This window comes from Pseudopodoces humilis, chromosome 2, assembly GCF_049639895.1.
Source record: "Pseudopodoces humilis isolate 2021_Gansu_Grassland_sample_001 chromosome 2, ASM4963989v1, whole genome shotgun sequence".
Classification (NCBI taxonomy): Eukaryota; Metazoa; Chordata; class Aves; order Passeriformes; family Paridae; genus Pseudopodoces; species Pseudopodoces humilis.
Genome location: NC_142201.1, coordinates 75,522,660 through 75,546,166, shown reverse-complemented (window position 1 = coordinate 75,546,166; position 23,507 = coordinate 75,522,660). Strand labels below are relative to the sequence as shown.

The 23,507-nt window shown below is 36.6% G+C and overlaps 1 protein-coding gene across 1 annotated transcript in view; it reads left to right on the top strand.

The window, feature by feature from the left end:
- Positions 1 to 23,200, top strand: part of ARHGAP42 (Rho GTPase activating protein 42) — a 143,154-nt gene extending 119,954 nt beyond the window's left edge. The window contains exons 17-24 of the mRNA XM_005516204.3: positions 549 to 654; positions 4,871 to 5,030; positions 6,843 to 6,987; positions 8,942 to 9,322; positions 10,377 to 10,533; positions 11,621 to 11,683; positions 17,625 to 17,704; positions 17,913 to 23,200. Coding sequence (XP_005516261.1) covers positions 549 to 654; positions 4,871 to 5,030; positions 6,843 to 6,987; positions 8,942 to 9,322; positions 10,377 to 10,533; positions 11,621 to 11,683; positions 17,625 to 17,704; positions 17,913 to 18,001 — 1,181 coding nt within the window. The 3' untranslated portion in view covers positions 18,002 to 23,200. The remainder of the gene's footprint in view (positions 1 to 548; positions 655 to 4,870; positions 5,031 to 6,842; positions 6,988 to 8,941; positions 9,323 to 10,376; positions 10,534 to 11,620; positions 11,684 to 17,624; positions 17,705 to 17,912) is intronic.
- Positions 23,201 to 23,507: the final 307 nt, after the last annotated feature.

Sequence of the window (23,507 nt, the reverse complement as noted above, 5' to 3'; positions counted from 1 at the left end):
CATTTAGATGTTTGGTTGTTTGTTTGTTTTATATTGGCTGGTAATTCTTTTGTAACATTCATCCCTCTCATCCAGGGACCTTTATTTTCCTAGCTTGCCTTGAGAAACCAGAAAGGGCAAAAGTGATCTCCTTTTCACAAATGCAGTAACTGGATACAAAGATAGTGGAGATCATTTTTCTAAGGACTTCAGTTTAGAATTCAAAGATATTTCTCAATTTTCTCTTGTCTTGATAAGAATAAAAGACACAAAATAATTTTAGCTATTTTATTAGATTAAATTTTAGACTTCACTGAAGTAGCACATCAAGTCAATACTGTCATTAATTTGTTGGTTCCAGTATTGATAGTAATTGCTTTAGGCGAGTTACTTGAAGTACAGATTTCACAGTGTAATAAATATAATCAAATTTTCCTCATCATTTAAAAGCTAATTTTGTTTGGATCCTCCTAATGCATGTTTGTGTTAGCATACAGGCATTGATGTCATTTGTAGTCACTTCTTAGCACACGTTCTGATTTCTCAACAATTTGTTTTCTGTTTAATAGAGTCAGATGATCAGAACTACAGAGTTGAGGCAGTGCATGCACTTGTGCATAAATTACCAGAGAAGAACAGAGAGATGCTGGACATCCTTATTAAGCACTTGGTCAAGTAATTATTTCTTATTTTTCACTTTGGTAATATTGTAAGATGTTATAATTTCTGCTTTAAATTTGTCAGTGTTGCTTAAACCATTCTCTGTGTTGAAACAATGACACTTGTAATTACATTTGATTTCTAAAATGCTATTCTTAACTGAAATAATGGTCTCTGGAGAAACAGAATAAAAACATCATAAAGTGTCACTAAGATGGCCAACTATGTTTATAAAATAAACCTAGTCAATGTTTTCATTCATGTTCTTACTTACTACAGGACTTGTAACCAGTTAAATTTAAGAAACATCTAACACTATGCCAAGGTTGATGGAAAACACTGGTTTGGATCTGTCTCAAAGTCCCAGAGTGTTTCAGGAATGAGATAGATTAGAAAGGAGATGGAATGAGATAGATGATGTGATAATTCCTGGTTTTTATGCTTGATCTTATTTTTCTCTCTAGCAAGTCTGAAGTGTAGTATCACTTGAAAGTGCTAATTTGAAGAATTTTAATTTGTAGTTTTGATACCTACATAGATGTCCAACTTTTGAATCTCCTTTAATATTCCATTGATTTTTAGTTGTCAGATGGAAAACGTTTTGCATTTCTTCAAGTTGGTGACCTTTTGTCTTCACAGAATTACACTTGACATGTGCTGTGAGATAAAAAAAGAGAAGTTTTTATTCTTTTAAGTTTCTGTATATATTTGGTTAGTTTTTGCTGGTATTTGCTCAATACTTTTGAATATGTATTATTCTTTCTGATTTAGGATGCTGTTTTTTATCAGTCATCAGGGAATGTGAAAAGTGAAACAGTAGTTACTCAGATAAGGCTCACATGACTCACATTTAGAAGACATGAGGAGAATCCATTTGTTTTCATTCAATTCACTACGTCCCAGATGTTTTGCTTTTTTGATCACAGCTTGAGCTACAGGCTGCAGTAAGCTTTCTACAGTGGAGCCTAATGCAGTTTACTTCCTGTTATAGAAATGAGAACTTTGAACATTTCTTTGACAGGAAATAATTTAGCCCTAAAAAAATTGGTTTTAGCTCATTATGTCATTAGTCCCTGGAGAACTAGCATTAGAGCAAGCTGCTGTAAATGCATTCATTGCAAAACCTGATTAGGCAGACCATGACTCTCACTATACTTGAGCCAGGTGGAAAAAAGTTTTGTAAGTTACTTTACTCACAAAACTGTTTAATTAACTTAAAAAATACAATACCTACTCCCTTGGAACCCTCAAAAAAGTGAAATTATTTAATGAAGGATTAACAGTTTTGTAAAAGCTGCTGGTCTGGAAGCTTCAAAATTAGAGAGATAAATAAGCATAGGAACTAACTTATTTGTCAGTGCAATTACTGTTAGGCAAGAATTACTTTCTTGACTTCTTTTCCTGGCCTCTTAATTCTCTGTGATCTCAGATGCAATTCCAAAGAAAAACATACCTGTAGTATTCCCTTCTTTAATTGTTCTCTTCAGCTCTAGCTTTTCTCATGTTTGCCATGATTCTCATTTCATATAGATGTAATCTTAGTTTTACACTGAATGCCTTCAGCACTTTTCTTTCCAACATTCAATTCACCCCTTCTAATTTCCATATAATTTGCCAGCTGTTGTTTATGCTAGCAATTCTGAGCATATGAGACTGAATTTAAAATCAGTCTCTTGAGTCTATTAGCCATCTTGCTCCCTCATCTTTTTCCTACCACTGTGTGGAGATTTTTCAAGGAAGAGATAAATGGCAGGTAAAGTGCCTAATTTTATGAAAATGGGAAAACTTGGGGAGAAAAAAATTCAACCTTCCGTTTTCATCATTCTTTTATTGGAAATACAGTTTCAAAATGCATATTTCCTTCCCTATATTTCTTTTAGCTGTTCAGCTCCTTTATAAATGCTTTTGCATAAAAGTCAAAATACTGCAGCTCTGGGTTATAAAATAAGGATAATGTTATATTTTCTTAATTTTTTTTTAAATTTTATTTAATTAATTTAAGTCATGAGATCTTTACGTCTTTGCCTAGCTTGACTTCTGTGTTACTGTGCAAATTTAAATAGGATCAGATGATGTGGGATGTAGATCGTACTAGAAACAAACAAAACTGGCAAATCCTGAGAAGCACCCTGGAGAGAGGTGCTACTGCATGGATACATAGTCAGTAGCTAGGTAAACATGCCAAGTTTGGTGTTACTTTCAATGGGAAACTCATTTTTTGGTTTTTAAACCTACCTAGTCTACTATGTAGACTATATGTCTACTCTAAAGAATGAATCATTTTTTGGTATGATGTAACAAACACAATGCTTTGCTGTGGTAAGTAGTTGGGAGTCTGCAGTCTAGGGGTATCACAGATTTGCTGGTGATACATCAAATGAAGAGATTCTGAGGAGAAAGCAATGACATCTCAATGAATGCCCTACACCTAACTGAAATGCATGATTACCTCAGCTTGTGTCTCTGCTGCAGCACAGCACCAGTAGGAGTAGGTCAGGGGAAAGTGGCTATCAAAATGATCCATTTACAGCCCTGGGTTCTTTCTCTTCTGCAAGAAATTGAGCCTTTGAAATGCGTTGTAGAAAGCCCTTTCTGGCTACAGTGTTATTAAATTCGCCATTTCTTTTATTAACCAAGCTCCCAAATTTGTAACCAAGGAAACCCAAACACCAGACAAACACTACCTTCTCTCTTATGCTATAAGATTATGTTTGTGTAACAGACCTCTGCTGTTACTGTGCAGCACACAGCAGAGTAACACTGAAAAGGGAGGGGTTTTTTAAAGTTTTTTATAGCATATCTAAAGCTGAGTTATTCAGCATTTTCATTAAAATACTAGTGGACTTCCCAAAAGACCGTTAGTCATCTAAGATAAATGTAAGATCAGTTTCAGAGAAAGTTATATAAAGCTAAAAATATGCTTTAACAATGGAGTCGTTTTCATGATATGGCTTCTAAATAATGATCTTTGCCAGTGTGTCTGAGGTAACATTCTGGAAAATTTTGAGATAACTTATTTGAGCAATGTAAGAAATATGTAAGAAGATAGGCATTTGTCTTCCTGCAGTTTATAATCATGCTGCCTCCTATTCAAAACCCTTTCCCATATTTCTCCTGCTTCTTGATGTAAATGGGTGCTAAAATCTTCCTGGCCCAAATATAAGGGGAATGTTTTATGGATTTTACTATTTCTTAGTTTTAAAAGTTGCAAGAGTTATTTTAATTGTGTAGAAAATGGCTAAAAATGCTTATCTTGACAATTGTAGCAGATGGCAGTGAGGAGGAAAATGTGAACCAGGGCCTCATTAATAAGTTCTATTTAGTAACAGATTCAATAAAATTAAGCATTAAGGTAATTTTAAAATCCTGACTTGGCATAATATTCCTCAGACATGAGGCAATAGGACAGCTGTAACTGGGGAATCACTGGCAGTTATTTCAAAATATCTATGATGACACAGTTTTTATTTGGTAAATCTTAGTAGTGTAAGGAGAGAAATGGGGCATTGATTATTACTGATTGAGATTTAACTATCTGATAAATTATTGGGAAAACTAAGCTTTTAAATTCTACATTAAAAAGAAGAAAGAAAAGCAGAAAAGGTATGTGATAATATGCAGAAATAAGAGGTTCATGTATTTTAAAGCCAGATGTCATTATGATTACCTAATGTTATCTATCACACAAAAACAATAATTTCACTGAATCCATTGATCCCGTGTTTTCACCAAGTTGATAAAGAGCTCCTATTGCAATTTAAGTGTTTTCAGTAACTAAGCTTCATTCCTTTACATGAAAACTAAGATATAGTTGATCTCTGTTACCACACAGCATTTTCAATAAATCCAGTCAAAAGTATGTAAGGACCTGTATAATCTTTGGAGAGAGATGGTGCTTGCCCTAAGACTTCTAAACTTTAGGTGTTCTGAATCTCTCTGTGTAGAACTCCAAATACAGTTGCCTTTCCCTGTCAGGTATATCAGGAAGTGAAATACTACTCTAGGAAGACACACTCATCATCCATTAAACTACTGCATGATAGGAGCCTTAATGGAAATATAGTAGTTGTGCTACATTGTATTTTGATTATAGTGGAAGTTTTAAAAATGTTTTTTAAAGAGAGGCATGAACTTGGGATCTAGTAAAAGTAGTAGTCTTAGCATGTTTTTGACTGTTAAAATTGTAGTTAGCAGAGCAATTAAATCACATATTGTTTGTGTTTATTTAAAGGGTATCATTGCACAGTCAACAAAATCTAATGACTGTATCCAACCTTGGTGTTATCTTTGGACCAACTCTGATGAGAGCGCAAGAAGAAACTGTGGCTGCTATGATGAACATTAAGTTTCAGAATATCGTCGTTGAAATTCTGATAGAGCATTATGAAAAGGTAGAAAGAAATTATCTGTTCTGTTTTTAAGTGGGACTAGGATCTCATTTTCATTACCATGATTCAGTCCTTAAGAATAAAGAGTCCAAAATTTGTAGGTCATTAATAAAAATAATTGCTTCTTCTCACTCCTTGCTATGGATCTGTATTCCTAGCAAGTCTTTCATGACTGTGCAAGGTACAGATCCAAGACATAATCTCCCATGCTTTGAAGGCATTGCTCTGAATCTTCAGCTGCTTTCTGAATATTGCTTCCTGAATCTAGAAAGAGAAAGAGAAGGTCGTAGCTTCACTCCTGGCTGCTCCAGCTCTTTCTTGCTACCGTCGTATGAAGGTCCACACAGGGTGGATGTGCAGACTCTCCTCTGAGTGCATCAGGTCAGAGTGTTTCTGACCATTGCTGTCCTCAGGGGACATGTCAGCTGCATAGTGGAGATTAGTCACTAGAAGACTTAAGGACTTGAGCAGGAAGTCTTAAACCCTTTCAGTCACTACCATTGCTGGTATCAATTTCACTGAAAGGCCTCCCCAGAGTTTTTGTTTCCATTTTAAACTATTTGATTTCAGAATTCAGACAAAAATTCAAGACCTCCTTTACTTAAAAGTCAAAAGCAATTTTATTCTGGGGGTCTCAGTTGAGCTATGTCATCTCCTCTCATGACTGACAAAGTGAAAAAGCTTTGAGTTTCTTTCATTACACATTACTCAGCTAAGTGGCAGCTCCCAGTAAATACCAGGTTTCCCTGCACAGGTTGATCAGTAATTGCTGACAGTACAGCTTGGTATCATCAGTTGCATTTCACAGGGACTCCCCAAAATGGCTGTGATCCTGATAGCCTTCTTGGCTCTGATTGAAAAACATATATATTGCATTTTTCCAACACTGAATCTTTTCTCCAGAAAATCAGAGCTCATTCAGCACAAAGACTAGGACTGTACAACCAAAGTCACTCTTGCTTTATTTCTCTGTCTACAGACGTGTTTTTATATTGATATGCTACTCACTAGTGCTTAATACAGTAGTTTAGTTATAGTAGTTTTATTGTACTTTGAGAACACCTCAAGATGTCCACCAAAGTATTTCCTACTGTGGAAGTACATTTGCTTTCTTCCACTTCTATGAATGGCACCAAGATGTCTTTTCATGGTTCACTTCATGTTTTGGGAACACCCTATAGCTAAAGGGCCCAGAAATCCTTTCAGAGATGCCTTCTGCCATAGCATGGTAAAAAAATGAGTTTTTTCTGCAGCAATGAAGTGCAAAATTGACCAGTGGTAGCAGTGGTGTGTAAAAGATAAGAACCAGGAGATGCCTTAAACGTAAAGTTGATCCTCATTAAACTTGACTTGTTTGGCCAGATAAAGCTTTCTGAAATCCAAATTTGATTGTAATAAGTTATGACTGTGACATATTTCTGTGATATGTAAAAACTTTTGCTGGAACACAGAGGAAAATAAAAGTCAACTTTGTCATGATACTTTTTAAAATATATTACTTCTTGGAGAATAGTCATTAGTAGGCACCTATTTGTTTTACAATTTCAACTGTTAAGACCTTCTTAACAAGAGCTAGAAAATCTATTTCAACAAATTCATACAGATAAAAAGTACAGTTCAGTATTGTGGTTCTTGAGTTGTAAAATGAGATCAAAGCAAAGCTTATGTTTTGTGACTTTATTCTTTTGTAATGTATGAGACTATGATAGTGTTCATTTCAAGCCTAGTGGTGAGGAAAACAAATGGATTAATACCGAAAGTGTAAGAGTACTTCTATTGTTTAATGTAATTTTTTCCATTTTTTTAATCATGCAGATATTTCACACTGCACCAGACCCCAATATCCCTCTTCCCCAGCCTCAGTCCCGATCAAGTTCAAGAAGAACAAGAGCAATTTGTCTCTCCACAGGTTCACGTAAACCCAAAGGAAGATACACACCATGTCTAGCAGATCCTGACAGTAAGTTTGTCATTGCATACTGGTTGTTTTGCGTCTTATGTCATCTTTTAACTTTGCCTGAATAATATCCTATAGATACTGTATTCCAGTGATGATAAGTATCAGCTTTTTAACCTCTTTGAGTCACAGCAGCCCTGTTAACTGCATTCCTCACTTCTCAGATGAGGAAGGATGTTTGGCTATAGGCAATCTTGCATTGCATGCAGTTTTCATCATCATTTAAAGTAGACTTTATATTGTAATCTAAATTTAGTCTACTTTGAAACACAAAAGTTCATTATATGATGTTCATCTCATTTGCTTGCAAGATGATTAGTAAGGTTCGGAAACAGTGAATGCAGTCTATTCTCTCCTCCTATAACAAATGTAATTCAGTCAAGGATAGGAGATCAAAACCATCACTTGGCTTTTTTCACATGCATGAAGCTGTGGTCATTGTTAGTATTCTTCCAGGGATATTTGAGTATATGTATACTTATCATATGGCTTACTGTTTAACAGCAGGGAGTTACATCTATAAATAACTGCTGCTTTAGAATGCTTACTTATTTTTATATAGATGTAATTAAAAACTTTTACTTCATTCATTCTCATCCATTTTTTTACTTACTGGCTGTACCCATAAGGAGTATTAAAACTTTATAAAAGCTTAAGTCATTAACAATTCCACTACTGCAGCATACTTCCTAAAAAATTTGTGTCACTTGGTTCCTCCAGAAGATTTATATGAGACTGGTTCAGTAAGTTAATCCACAGTTAAAGTGCATCTGTTCTTGAGGAGCTATAGTAATTCTGAAGTCTGTAATGTTAAGAAATCTATCCTCAGTATATTCTTGCACAGCTTCTGCATTTTCCATACACCTATGTTACTTGTTTCCTGGCAGGGAGAGTTTAAATGCTAAATAAAAATAGCTCCCTGCACACAGATTGCCAGAGTGAGTGACATGGTATCCTGAGTAAGAAGTTACAAAGGGGCAGTCAGTTACACTCACCAGAGGACAAACTGGGCAAGTTTCAGGTGTTTTTCACTGTGTAACTGCAATGAATGAATACCACTATAAAAAAGGGACAATTTGTGCAAGTATTTTGCGGAGTGTAGACAAAATCATGCTTCTTCAGGATGTGGCAGGGGAAGTTCAGGCTGGACATCTGGAAGGATTTCTTCACTGAAAGGCTTGTCAAGCAATGGAACAGTTACCAGGGAAATGGTGAAGTCTCCATCCCTGGAAGTGTTCAAGAAATTAACTTAGTGCCATGCTTTAGTTGACATGGTGGTGTTTGGTCAAAGGTTGGATACAATGATCTTGGAGGTCTTTTCTAACCTAAATGATTGTATGACTTCTATGATGCTACGTTTGGTGGCAGTTTGATTGCCACTAGGTCTGATCCAACAGATTTCCACTTGTGTTTTGCTTATTAGCTAAAACTCAGCACTTGTGTAAACAAGTTACAATTATTATCTCACTTGTGCCCTGAAAATGCTGAGGTAGAAGCAGAGGTACTCTTCATACCAAATACTCTAGGTGTGGCAGGAGACAGGTAAGAGGGAGCCAAGGCTTCTGGCAGTAACATTTTCAGAGTGATAGATGGCTTTAAGTCATCATTTAAATGAAGCACGGACACAAATATATTGCAGTAAATAAAGAAAATCTATATGGTTTGAGAAAAGAGATACAGGTTTCATATCTTAGGGAATGTAAAAAATTACAGAAAATGCATCTGACAAAAAATGCATCAGCCAATCTTGCACCTTTCAAGGGTCTAATGCTCTCTAAATAGGCAAGATGAGTCTTCAAGTTGTAAATAAAAAAAAAAGAGTTGTGTTCTTTCTGCAGTAAACGGCAGATTAATGAATTTGGTAACAAGTAAGGTACAAAGGAGCTAAAAGTGGCACAGGATTAGAAAAAGCAGATTATTTGTTCACTCTCTTTCCCTTCCCCTGCCTCCTCCCAAGGTGACTCGTACAGCAGTAGCCCTGACAGCACTCCCATGGGCAGCATCGAATCTCTGTCTTCTCACTCCTCTGAGCAGAACAGCACCACCAAGTGCACACCCTCACAGCCAAGGGAGAAATCAGGAGGGATTCCTTGGATTGCCTCTCCCGCTTCTTCTAATGGCCAGAAAAGCTCAGGCCTGTGGACTACAAGTCCAGAATCTTCATCAAAGGAGGATGCAACCAAAACAGACGTGGAATCAGACTGCCAAAGCGTAACTTCTGTCACTGGACCAGAAAATGCCTCTCCACCAACAGACCTGACCAAAAAGAGTTCCTACAGTCTGTCTGGGCTGAAAAGGTCTTCAGCATCTTCCCTTAGATCAATTCCATCAGCTGAAGGTAATTCCCAAGGTCTTTTATCACATCAGTGTTTACTTATGCAGCAGAAAACAAGAGCTGGGTCTGAAAGCTAATGATATTCATTAGTCTTGTTTGTTTGTTTGTTTGCTTGTTTTTAATTTTTGTGGTATGTTGTTTCAGTTTTCAAACTGCTTCTGACATATTTCCATTGCTTATAACCTGCATAGTTCACACAGGTGGGAAGATATGTTTCTCAAATTTAGATTATTCTTTATCCTCCTACAATTCATCTAAAATTTATTATACAGAATAATACTATAGATTAGAAATATTAGTAATAGAGGTATTGTGCTTGTATTTTGGGATCTCTGCATTATGACAACTTTTAAAGCTTTATTAATCATTGGTTGGTCTTTGACATAAGGAGAGAAGCAGATGCAGTTTTCATCTTGCAGAACCTCCATGGAAACAGTGCAGCAGTTCACTGATAAGTCACCTGAAAGGACTCATGTGGGCAAGGCTTTTATTCATTAAAAGGACTTATTTTGTGTCTATAGAGCCTGTACACATATAGATTTGCTTTATCACATTACAGTGGCAATTATTTAAGGCAAATCATGGTCATTTATTCTAAAGTATATTTTTTAAACTGCATGAAGCTTTTGTGGATATCGAAATGTTAATTCTTACAAATTAGTGTGGTCTGATTTCACACTTTGATCAGTGGACTTCCTGAGAACCATTTCCCTGTGAATTGTTTTCATTTTTATCCAAACTGCTACTTTAAATGCTTTTATTGTCACTTTTTAGTGATTGTACTGTCTAGTCATGTAATTACAATGTAATTTTTTAGCCTTGGCAGTTTTAACGTCATTTCCTCATTCCTTCTGTTGATTCTTTTCTCCTGGCTTTTTTCCTGAAAGGCTGTTTCTTCTCACTCTTAGTAAGTAGTTTCTCTACCTGTTTTGACTGAAAAAAAAGAAAAAAAAACCTTCAACAACAATGGCTCAACCTTTGCTTTGCACAGTTATACATGTTTTGAAACAACTTCAAGTCAGCTTTAATGTTCCCTATAATTTGGTGTTTTCTTTAGGTAACAAAAGCTGCAGTGGATCTATACAGAGCTTATCTTCAGCAGATACCAAAGATACATTAAAGGCTCCACCAAACCCTGATTTGCCTCCCAAAATGTGCAGGAGATTAAGATTAGATACTGCATCAAGTAATGGCTATCAAAGACCAGGATCTGTGTAAGTCATTAAGGCCCTCGTGGAGATTTGCATTGTTACAGTGTTGTCTACAATAGAATGATTCCAGAGATGTACATGTGTAATTGAAAAAGCATGCATGAACACTTGATTTTAATATTTCTGTATTTATTAATTATTGTTAAAATTGTAAATAAAGGAGATGGCATGAAGTCTGTTTAAGTCAGTTGGAAGACTACCGTTAACTTTATTAGACAGGAGACAAGGTAGAAATATTTCCTAGAAAAATTATTAGTATTATTGTCTCTGTTTCTTTTGGAATTTAATGTTTCAAGGAGCAGAAATGCTATTCACTGTCTATGCTGTTATCTCAGAAAGATTCATCATCAGATTTTATTTGTGGCAGTCCAAAACTGGAGGAAGGAAAAAGAAAACAAAACCAGCCTTCAGCTCTGAAGTGTCTTCAGTTTCTGCATGATAAATAGTTGGTTTCTAACAGCTGGGGTTTGGTTTGGTTTAGTTTTGGTTTAGTTTTATTTCTTTAATGCTGAAAGGAAGATAATTCTAAGCAATAGAGATTGTGATTTAGCCTGTTGAGATTTGGGTTAATAATGTTTCTCAGTGCTATCAGAAGATCTCTCCTGATCTGACTTTGACCCAGAATATCTCTGTCCCCATGAACAAGTGATTTCCATATCTGCAGAGCATCAAGAAGTTCTTCAAATACTGCAGGATATCATTCAGCCTCTCCACTTTGTCATCTGGAACAGATCTCTGTAGTCATTTCACAGACTCCTGTGTCATACTTAAACAAACTTCCACACAGCTTGGAGTTCCAGCATGATAGTGACAGACTTTCAGTAAGAGCATTTCCAATATATCTGTTGGCCATCCATGAATATAGTTTTAAACGCAAGATGTTGAGGTTTCTGTTGGTGACTCAGCAAGGCACTGAAGCATGTGGAAGTCTGTGGCCCCAGTTAGGTCATGGCCTTGAAAAGTCTGGTGAAATAGGGATGTAAGTGAATAATTTAAAAAAAAAAAAAATAAAGTGTGTCCATGTTTATAGATGATTAAAAGTGAAACTAGTGTGTGTAGTAATAAAGAAAGGTGGTACATTTATTTTCAGAGTGGCTGCAAGAGCGCAGTTGTTCGAAAGTGCTGGCTCACTTAAACAAGTTTCTTCAGGACGGTAAGTGCTACAAACTGTTTAATATTCTGTTTTACGGGCTTCAGAGATTGAAAGAGAAGCATTAAAGCTTTGTTCTGTGTCTTTTGGACATCATCATGTGGCATGTGAAATTTTTTTGGTTTATTAAGCTCATCCTTTCTTCAAAAGAAAGGTGAATTTCGTAGTGAATAACAGCCAGTCTGGTTCTCTCAACCGGGGGAATAGTGAGAGAGGCTCAGGTCAGCTGTCTGCTTAAGGACACAGATACAAGAGAAAATTAACAGTATTTAAATTAGGATGAGGGTGCTGTACTTTCTCCATACAGCTGTTTGTATGGAATGGCTTCAGCAGTGTAGCAAACCTGCTGGTTTATGGCAATTTGTTCATACAGGCACGTCTGGAATAACATCTGCTTTAGAAAGTTCAAGACTAACTTGATCAGGCTTTCTGTGTTTACCATCACACCTTCCATGCCTCAGTGTCTGTCTGGAGAAACTGTTGACCTTTCTTCATGATAGTGTGCAACAGGAAATAACGACATTTTTTTCACAATTGTTTGCATTTATTTCATTAATTTGATTCATTTTTATATTAAATGAATTTAGAATGTTCTAATGTTTGTCTCAGTATTTTCTGTACATTACTACTCCCCTTACAATTAATAGACAAAGCAGATAAGTAAATAGATGTAGGAAAACATCTGTCTCTCTTCTCACTGTCCCAACTTTTCAAATTCTTTGAGACAGAACCAGGAACAGAACAGATCACTGCTTTAGTCACTGATAACCCACAACTTACTAGAGCTGTTGTGGGATGAAAAAAATATGTCAAGCCATTGATCCAGAAGTAGTAGCCTAAAGTAGCACAGATGTAAGGGAAGATGCCAACATGCTGAAATGTGTGGCCATGGAATGTGGCTGTTTTCTCTGGCAGATCTAGCAGGGGAGGGAAAGAAAAAGCTCTCCTGCAAAGGCCTACTGATTTTGTGAGAAAAGCAGCTTTCAGGAATCAAGGCTTATCTTGTTTTGTGTAGTACATGAAACACAAGATGAACAAAAAAGAGGGTGGCAGAGGAAGAAAGGGGTTTGAAAAGATCAGGGCAATAATTTAAGGAAGAAAAGTGTAAATGAAGGGTCTGGAATGTTCTTAAGCCAGTGCGCTAAGTTAAAAGCAGTGACTGCTTCACCAGTCCTGCATCATTTCATCTTCAGCGCTGTTCCTTTTCTTATTTTGTATTACTTCCTTCTTTCAAGCTCTCTCCTGTTGTTCCTTCAGAGCCTGTGCCACCTGAATCTGTATATAAAAAGCATGTAAGAATCAAAAATCTGACAAAGGAAAAAGTTGCAGTTTGGTAATGGATGTGGAGAGCAGATAACAAAGCCGAAAACACGGAAAGGCTGAATAGCTCCTCTACTTCAGCCTTCATAAGAAGGCAGAAGAGCAGCAGGAGCAAGGAGAATGGAAAATGAGAGGTTAGCAAGCAGAATGAGGAAGAAATCAGAAGTAGCTCGGCTGTTCTTATAGTATGGCTTAAGTCTGAGTACAATTTGCAATTCAGAGCCAGCTATTATTTAGCTGCGTTTTATGAACATGAAGGCTGATTTAAAACTGTAGAATAGCTTTCTTTTTTTTTTTTCTCTGAAGTATGTAGAAATCATAGTAATTATAACTTGATCATGCAGTACAAAGGCCTCCTGTGTTCGTAAGTCTGCTAACCAATGAATATATGCAGGGCCAAGTGTAAGGCAGAGAAACTATTTTTAAAAGGCCTGGTTTGATACCAGAAATGCTCAAGTCAAGACAGTGTTGGCCTCTACATGGGGAATTTACCCTGCTAAGATAAATTTTAAGCTACTTCTTACCTATGCATTACAGAATGTAAGTAACTTCATCCCTGCTTGAAGCACCTGTTGCCTGTTGTGATCTTTTGTACAGATGGCAGATCAAAAGTACCTGTATGGCTTTACAGTCTCACATTGTTTTCTGTATTCCAGCAGGTAATTCTGCACTTGATATTTTACTTCCCCTGTGGTCTGGTCCTACTTAATTCCATCTTCCACACAGCATTTACTACCCTGCTTTCTGACTTTGTATGATGCAACAGGTCTATAATGAGTGTGTGTGTCCTCTTTTTTAATGCATTATTTAACCTGTTTTCTCTCCTTTTATACATGAGTATATGCTCCTGTAACACTAAAGGGTTTTTCTAGTCAGAAAGACAGACCACAGTACATGTGTTAGGATTGGACAGGGAAGACCAAAATTTTATGCCCTGTGCAGCCTATGGTCTCTTTTTTGAATTACAGAGTTACTTTGATTTCTGTCTTCCTGTTTCCTGAGTTGAAGTTTATTATTCATCAGTCTCCCTCACTGTGGTATTAAGCTACTGTGTACACTGAGACCAGCCTGTGTTGCTAATCTAGTATACATTTGAAGGAGGTGAAGGAGTTTCTTACTATTTTCACAAATACTGCAGTTAGTCAGTCAGGCCTGAGGTCTGCTTATTTCAACTTCTTTACAGAAATGCACTGACACATAATCCCTGACTCTACATATTCTTGCCTTTGATTTAGAGGTACACAGAAAGTCAAATCTTCTTCTCAAAGTGAGAAACTGCATTAGAAGAAGAATTTTCATTAGAAAAATGGGAAGGAGTAGGTGACAGCAAAAGGCTCAACCTTTCAGCAGGATCTCTAGGTGCCAGGCTGGGACTTCAATAGGAGCAGACTGATGTTTTGAAGCCCTCTAGACCCATATTCCGTTCCCAGCCATATGATTAAGTATTCTTTTCCAGTCATTCTTCTGTTTTTATTTTCGTGCTATATTTTGCATTTCCTAAAATACCTGGAATGCCTTGCTCAGACCAGGGATGTGTGTTTTACTCAGGCTTGGTTTTGAGTCTGCCATCTCCAGGGCTCTATAAACCTTTCTTCTTCATGTAGGATAATATTAACTGGTGAGTCATCTGAGAGAGATTCATATGTTTTTCTTCATTCATCCCTCTTCTGGCTTTGTCTTGCTAGACTGAAAAGTCATTAGTGCAGGAGTATAGTTTTAAAGTTGGTTTATCTTTCAAAATAGTTATTATTACTATTATTATTAGAACCTCGGGTATTGTTGACTTTGCATAGACATGGAAAAGAATTTATGATCTGATGAGCACTGATTTGACTGCTAGTATATTTATCATTATGGGCTCAAAACAACTGTAATAGGAAGTAAGGAAATGGAAATGCAATTTTCTCAACTGGAATCTACCCAGTAAGGTCATGGAAAGAAGGGACTTCTAGGAAATGTGGGTATCATTTTCTGAAGTTGTTTTTTCCTCTGCCCTAAACAACATGAATCACACTCCTCTCACGTTATTAGCGTCATCCTAAAAGAACTTTAACAGATGATGGTGATGCTATCATGTGCTTTTTAACAGCCTTGTTTAGGGAGAATAGCATTAACACCATCAGTAAGAATGTCCATTTTCATAACCACAAACAAAATGCCCAAGAACCTGCAAGCTCATTTCATGGGCAGTGCCTCCAGATGGGAGGGGTTGAAGTGAGTAATAACAAATCTGAGAACCTAAATAATCAAATCAAGTGTGGAGGCAAAAACCAGGTGCTTGAAAATTACTCCAGAATTATGAGTAAATATTCTTAAATCTGTCATTCATTATGCCATCACACATGGTTTGTAGATAACTTTGGGGTGTAATTGCTGTGCCTCAGGAGAAGGGTATGGTGAAGAATCCTATCGTTTATTAGCTTTTGGGAAACTAACTTCTTGTATTCCTCTGTCTATGTAAATGTCAAGTGCTGAGAACCTTTTTCTTTCCATAGGAGATTATTTTAGAGGTCTTTTCCAACCTTAGAAATTCTGTGATTGTATAATTCCAAGACAAAGTCTATGTTTTCTTGTCTTTTTTTTTTTTATTTTTAAGGTAAACATACTTGGATCAGATAAAATTGGAGGTTGAAAACAGAATAGCTTGTTAGACATTAGAGAATACAGGAGAAAATTGCATTAATTTCTTAACTTTTTCTAAGGGCAATGAAAACAACATGTCATATTTCAAGAATGACTTGAGAAATTGTGCCTCACATTTAAATATTGCCTTAAATGTCTTTTGTCACAGTATTACTGAGATGTCCCATTATTAACATTGGCACCTGGCTTGGTAGTCAAATTATTCAGATTTGAAATGATCCCTGTGCTTTAGTAAGTTAATTGCCTACTACTTTGTGTTCATTACAACTACAGCAATCTTTAACAGTTACTCTCCTGTTTTATATGTGTAAAATCCATGTTTATGCCACACAGGTGTATTGGGTTTGCATAACAAAGGGTCATGCCAGGGTCAACCCATGCCAACAGGCTGTTCTGTCATAGTGCTACTGATTTGGGCCAGGATAATTAGAACATCTGTAGAGCTCTCTGTAGACCTTGAGGAAAAAATGAGATTAAATAATTGTCATTTATGTGTGACCTTCAGTAAAGTCATCTAAGCTCCCTCTGTATATATATTATGTAGATTATTATGTGAAAATTTGTACAGATTATATAGAATAATGAATTAAGACACCTGTCTTGTCGAGTGTAGATGACAAACTCTTCACAGCAGGAGGCACCAAGGAGTTCTTTTGGAAAATCTTTACTCAAAGCAGTCTACACCAGCCAGAGGGAAAGCAAACATTTAAGCAAAGTGAAAAAACAGGGATCCAGTGCTCATCTTGTTTTAGTTAGCTGATGGGATGTAACCAGGATGACAGTTCTAAAAATCAGAGATGTTTCCGGGGCCCTGAAAACAAACTGCCCCTTGGATATCATACAACTCAAAATTCCCAATCTCCTCTGAAAATCTCATCCTGAGATTGTAACCCTTGAGGGGTCATTAGTTCTCTTTAAGATGAAGGCAAAACATGCCATTTAGTCCAGTCGTAAGTCAGAGAATCAACAGCAAAGCTTTTTATTCAGAGGGAGAAATAGTCTCTGGAAAGCTCTCACATAAAAACTTCAGAATATGTCCATCCACTCTCATATCCTTTTAAAGGTTCAAATGAATGATGATAATGCTTATGAAGGGGCACTGTTAATTAATCTATCATGCAACTCTTATCTCACTATTTTGGGAGAAAGACATGATAGATTACATGCCACTTGCATATACACACTCTCAAAAAGTATGCAGAAAATTTTAAACTTTTCCACAGGTCACATATTGGGTCATTGAGATAAATCCTGGCTAGAAGGAAACCTCAGCTGGCAATTCCCCATCATATCACATGAAAGTGAAACAGTCAACAAGTTCATCTTCACTTAGTGTAGTGTGGGTTTAAAGAGATTCAGAATAATTGGTGGCTCATGTAAAATTGTTTTGAGTGTGTAAGTTCAAGTAAAAGTATTAGATAAAGTGCAGGAATCTAAAGAGAACTCCTAATTTTCATCTTCATGTTCAACCCCTCATTTTGTACTTTGGAGAATCATAGTGCCAGACCCCAGGAGGTTTTTCTGTTCTCCTTCTCTGGGACAGAATCATGTTTACTTTCTAAGTATTATTTTCCTCTGTAAACCCTTTAACAATAGTTTTTCACAGGTCAAAGTTTTAGACCTTTAATGACTTGATTATCACTTTTGAATTTTTCTCTAGGCAATTCATGGCTTGCTTCAAACAGTGTGCTCATTTCAGTATTCATTTGAATGACAACTTCATTTTAAAAGTTCCAAATTATATTCCTGTTTGAATATCTAAGTGGGATGTCAGTCTCTTTTCTGCAATAATGTGCTTGTTAACTCCAGTAAGCTTGAAGTTATCTGCTATAATTCTACTCCTCTGAGCTGCTGTGCAACCAGTTATTATAATATAGCATTTGTATATCTGCTTATTCCTATACTTCCCAGATTTTAATTTCCTTTATACCTTTTTCCTTGTTATCTCATTTATTGCAAGCCTGTTTTTTTTTTCTTGCAGACAAGCAAAAGCCATGTATTCCTGTAAGGCTGAGCATAGTCATGAGCTGTCTTTCCCACAGGGGGCAATATTTTCCAATGGTAAGATTTGTTTTACATTGACTTATATATTAAAAAGAACCTATAAAAACCTGAACCATATCACAAATGGGGGTGTAATTCCCTTTTTAGCTCTCAAGTTTTGCCCTGATTTTTTCAATTGCTCTTGAATAAATAGCATCTAAATAAATATATTTAGCATGTATGGGATTTTTAACAATGTTAAAAGTTGTGTATATGTTTTTTGCAGTGTATCCATCAGTGGAACCAGGCTGGTTAAAGGCAACTTATGAAGGCAAAACAGGACTAGTTCCTGAGAATTACGTTGTCTTCCTCTAGTAATCTTTAGTGGACAGCAATATCTTCATGGTATCCATGGTAACAAATAATAAGCACTATGATTTTTATCTGACACAGATACGGGATCAGCCCCTTAGCTGAGTGGTAGATTTCCTTCAGATGCTGCAGCTGCAGGTTACAGAGCTCCCTACCAATGGAACAGAATGTGATGAAACAGTTAACAGTTTCTGTGCTGAGGACGGTACTCTGTTTAAATAACTTCCATTGTTTGCAAAAGGTTGTTCTGTTCTTCTTTTATGGGTAAGGAACTCTAGAGCAATAAAATAAAAAAAAAAAAATTTGCTATTTAGCTACAGACTTTCAGGTCCGAGGATGTTGCTCACAGAAATGTGAAATTTAGAGGCAATGCACTCTATGACATTTCTTGTAATCTGTGGTTTTTAATATGGAAAATCGTGGACTTTTTCATAATGTAAGTATTGCTTCTATTGTGATCTGAATTATCCCTTAGAAAACTTGATTCTAAAATTGATCCTAATCATTTCAAATGAGAAATGACATTACTGTAAATCAGAAGTTGGAACTTCTGTTAGTCATTAAGTTACAACATGGTATAGAATTTATGCAACTGATAATATCAGTTTATACACTGCCTGTGCAGTGAGTGCTCATTCAGAATGTGATATGTTTAATGAATGTTTCATTCAAATACTTGTTAGATTTATTTCCTACTTTCTGTATCAGCATAGATAATGTTAACAACTTCTATTTCAATGATAACCGTCATCTGGAAGATATTCTCTCTGTCAGATGTCCCAGAACATCTGTAGAAAACAAGGAGATGCTGAATCTGGACTGATTGGTAGCCTTGTGAAGTGAGCAGTAAAAAACAGCAGTATGTTTTGAAACCTGAGATAAATTGTAACTCATTCTTTTTCCATTGCAAGACAAATGATCTGTGAATTAGCCAATTTTATAAGCTATGAATGCTAAAAGCTCCATGTAGCAATAAAAGTACTTAGTGTTTTTTCTCCTGCTATTATATTTGACAAAGAGTCTCCTTCCACAGAATAAAAAATCCTTACTTTTCAAAGGTGTTGTAAAGACCTTTTGATTGCTCCTGGTAGGACTGAAATGAAAAAATAAAATAAAAACAAAAATAAAACCAAGTCAAAGAAAACCCCAGAAATCATAAGTAACTTTCTCAATCAGCAGTTTTCTTGTACACTTTGAGGGAAAACATGCACTGCTTGCTTGGCTACTTACCATTCCTGATTGAAAACTGAGACATTTAACCTCCATCTCAGAATTTCTTCAAAAATCCTTCCAAAAGAATTCAGTGTTTCATAGAATGATCTAGGCTTAGTTTCATAATCTGTTGAGGCTCAATTCTTTCTTCAGTAGCAATCTGATTTCTAAGTTGTACACTACTTCAAGAAAGTTTAAGGAAGAACTGCTGTTAGGGCTAAAAACATCAGTAATTTTTTACCTGCTGCTTTTTTCCTTTCCATAGCCTTTTTCTTGTTTAAATTGAAAAGTAAGACTCATTGCTAACACAAGCACATCAGAATATTCTTTACTTATATGTAGTGCATGAATTCTTCAGAGCAATTGCTGGATTTCAGGCTGGTGGCAGAATCCTGCAGGATCTTTCTCCTCACGAATTCAAATATTGAGTGAGGATCAGAGAAAGAGAGAAGCTCAGAGAAGACCATTGTTCCAAAAATGGTCTTTTCATAAGGGGAGTCTGATCAAGACTGGCTGCAGACAGCTGAGGACAGACCCCATGCATTAGTGACTGAGTGACCTGGGTTGTTTCTTCACCCTAAACAGTTTCATTAATCTCAAAACATGTTTCACTTCATCTTAAATCCAGACTGTGCCCAGTGCACTGTGATGAAGGGTTGTTCCAGATGGCACTGGCAGTGAAAGCAGACACGTCTGTGCTCATCTAATTTGCCCAGAGCAGATGTGAAAGGAAGTGGACGTCTTTCCTCAGCCAGTTGAATCTTTCTTCATTCTAAGGCAAGCCAAATTTTCTTAGTCTAAGCTATGCCTGAGACTGCCATTGCCCTGAGAAGACCAACATGGTTTTGGTTGTGCTTTTGCTGTATTTCACAATCAAAAAACTATAGACTGTCAAGAGGTTTGCCTCCCAGAAAAAGTGCTGCTGCAGGCAAAAAGGAGCAGAAAGGGAAGCAGAACTCTGAGCAGAGGCTGGTAACCTAGCTCATCTCACACAGGCAGAAAAATGTAGTGATCAGGGGAAAAAATCCCAGTTTCTGTCTGTTGCACGGGGTCAGTAGCAAACCTGTATTGAATATCCTTTGATTACTCCTTATACCTCTCAAGGGCAATTTAATTGTTGTGAATTCTTGAGGAGCTGTGAAGTAGAAAATGTAGAAAATGTTTGCTCTTACTTGCTTTGTTCTAGTCTGATATAAAAATAAGTGGGGGGGAAAACTCCGAAGCTTAGGTAATTTCACATCCCCTGTATGTGTCTCACAATTCTCCAGTACTGTGTTTTGAAAGCAGCTGAGTGCAAGCTAGAGAAGTCAAAGATGCCAAGTTCATTAAAATTTTTGTAAAACTGCCAAGTTCAGTTACAGATTAAGCAAGCAGAGCCTGTGAGTGCTGAGGGAAAGGCTGTAGAAAGACCTGGAGGAATCCCTGTGGAGGAGAGGTGTTTCATCTGCTCCCATGTATTCATCTCACATTAGAGCGAAATTAGGATTGGAGAAGACAACTTCATAAGAAACGATTCCATTCATCTGCTGCTCACAAAACAAATCTGTGTTTTCCTCTGTAGTGCTCTACAGCTTTATCAAGCCCTTCTTCTGAACGAGCCATAAATAATTTTTAAGTAATTTAGCTTAAAATGGAATTTCCATCTGAGAAAGGTTATGCCCATTCTTACTTCCAGTGAGCCAGTCACTCTCCAGGAGTAGGGGTTTTCATTTTTGGAATTCTGTGTTTCTTGTACTCTCTGCAGACCATAGTGGCACTTTCTGTATGAACTCACTGCTGGGCTGTTGGTGCCCCAGCTCTTCCCTTCCTTTAAAGAGGGAGTTGATCTCTACAAGAAGCTGTAGAATGAATCAGAAAGTTGAGTAAGTAGGGATACAAACACTGAAGTGGGGGAGGGGGCAGCATCAAAGCTTCTCTAATGATGATACTCTCAGGCCTGATCAAAAATCCTTTCTGGCAATAGCAAAGAATCGGAAATCCATATAGCATTTAAATGGAGGTAAAATATTCTGATAATGCCTTAGCAGAAAATTTGGCAATCTGAATTAAAGTAGCTCATATTAGTGATTTATTATTCTTTATGGAAATCAGACTCACTCTACAAGCAAAGGTTCGCAGCAGGTTTGTTCCAAATATCACTGTAGAACTCAAGGTAGATGATACATTGTTGTTGTTGTTTGTCTTGTGGAAATAATGTCTATACCCACAGCATATAATTAGCCATGTTTTTTCTTTGTTAAACCTTTTGATGCATGTTGCAGCACAGCATGAATCAAATTAATAGTGTGAAGGAGTGATATGTCGTATTATAAATATGTAAAGTATATTAATATTCTATATTCACACTTTTTATTAATTATGATAAAGATTACATTTTTTGTGTGTAATTCCTATGAGTTCAGTATTAAAATGTCCTTGCCATATTTTGGCTTTAGAGTTCTATGTAACAAAACTCTTAAATTAAACCATAGTTATCACTTATGTCCCTAACTCCCCTATAATGTTCATTGTACAATTATTTCTGGAAAAAAAAAGATGCACAGATTTGCTGAACAGCACTATTCTATGATAGTAATAGTAACTTATTTTCTTTTTATGTATTTTCTGGTGCTAATCTCTATTCTTTGCCTGCAATTGGATTGAATTGTAGTGTGCCTTTAGGAAAGACATTAGGAGGGGAAAAGCTGTAAAATTCTGCAGTTCAGAACAGTAATTACAAGAAAAAAAAAAGCACTGTGTGGCAGTAATTGGGTTTTTTGGCTGGAGTTTTTATTGGTTTTTTTTTTTTTTTGTTAACTTTTCTCCCCTGGCCTATTTTCTACTTAATAAGATTGCATCAGAATAAATAATGACACTAAAAAACACATTGTTCTTGATATTTCTTTTCCTAAGGCAGAAAGTTGTGCAATTTTGGATTGAGCAGCAAGAAGAGAAATCCCAGTTGGGGAGCACATCCTCCAGACTGGGATGGATCTTCTCCACTGATGGAAATTCTCAAAGCTCTAAGTCAAAGACAAACCTTTGGCAATTTATAGTGAGGGTTTGCTGGCCAGAAGCCCCCGGAAAGGAGACGGAATATTCTGCTAATGGTATAATCTATGATCTGTCTTGGCATTGTCCTTTCTTTCAGCAGAGAGGCCTGGATGAATTGTTCAGTGGCCAGAGATCAAAGCCATAGGCAACCTTAGTTTCTCTCTGGCTGGTCACAAAGCCCTGAAGATGGTGCTGCTGCTGCAGCCTGTCCAGCTCCTGTTCACACTGAAGTCCACTGTCAGTCAGGCAGTGGCTGCTGGGAGGTCTCTTCTTTTTTCGTTTAAGATTTTGCATGGGCTTTGGGAGTTTGCTTTGTTTTGTTTTATTTAGGTGCTTGGTATCCAAACAGACACTAATTCAGTCACTGAAGATCATATCGGTTCTTTAATTGTCCTGTGTGTGGCAGTGTTTAATAAGCCATCGGATAATTCTTGTTGTTTTAAGTGTAGAGAGCACAGTGCTCCAACCCTTGGATGCCTCAGTTGAAAGCTGGTTTGCATCTGAGGTTTCTGCAAGTGTTTTATTGGGACTTGTCATCAAAGTTCTGGCACTAAAGACAGCACCATTATCTCTGCAAGAGTTTCTGTTGGAGCGAAGGGCAGAACAGCTGAACAGGGCACATGGATAATTTCAATTTTCAATCATATTTATGGCAGTTTTGGAGGTATTAGAGTTTATAGGGGTTACTTTAGATACTATATGGTATTTTAATAGGAAAATATATACAATCAATAACTATATCTATTTAATAAATCCCTACTAAATTATCTTATTGAACTCTCTGTTTATTTTGTTGTGTGGTTTCAATAATTATCTGCACTCTGTATATATCTACATGTAAATAACCAGCATGACATGCATAAGTTGACTTTGCAGACATAATTCTATGTTGTACTTTACACTGTATTTCAAAAGTTTGAAAAAATGTCTTTCAAAATAAAATTCTTTATACACAAACTGGTTTTTTATTGGTTTGAAATTTGGGCACTTGTTCAGCCTCTTTTTTTTTCCAACTAATAACACTTTGGTTGTTCTTCTATCCATATCTGCATTTTAGAGTAACATTTCACCCCTAAGGATGCTTTATGTAGATGAGCATGTGAATGCCAGACAATAATCTGTCATACACTGTCCTGATTACGTGGAAGTCTCCAAACATGTGGCTTTTGCGGAAAAGAAAATAACAGCTTTGGATGTTAGATAGCAAGAAGCAGAACCCTGGTATGGCAGAATCTCGCTGATGAGGTCTTTGCTTCTGGAATTC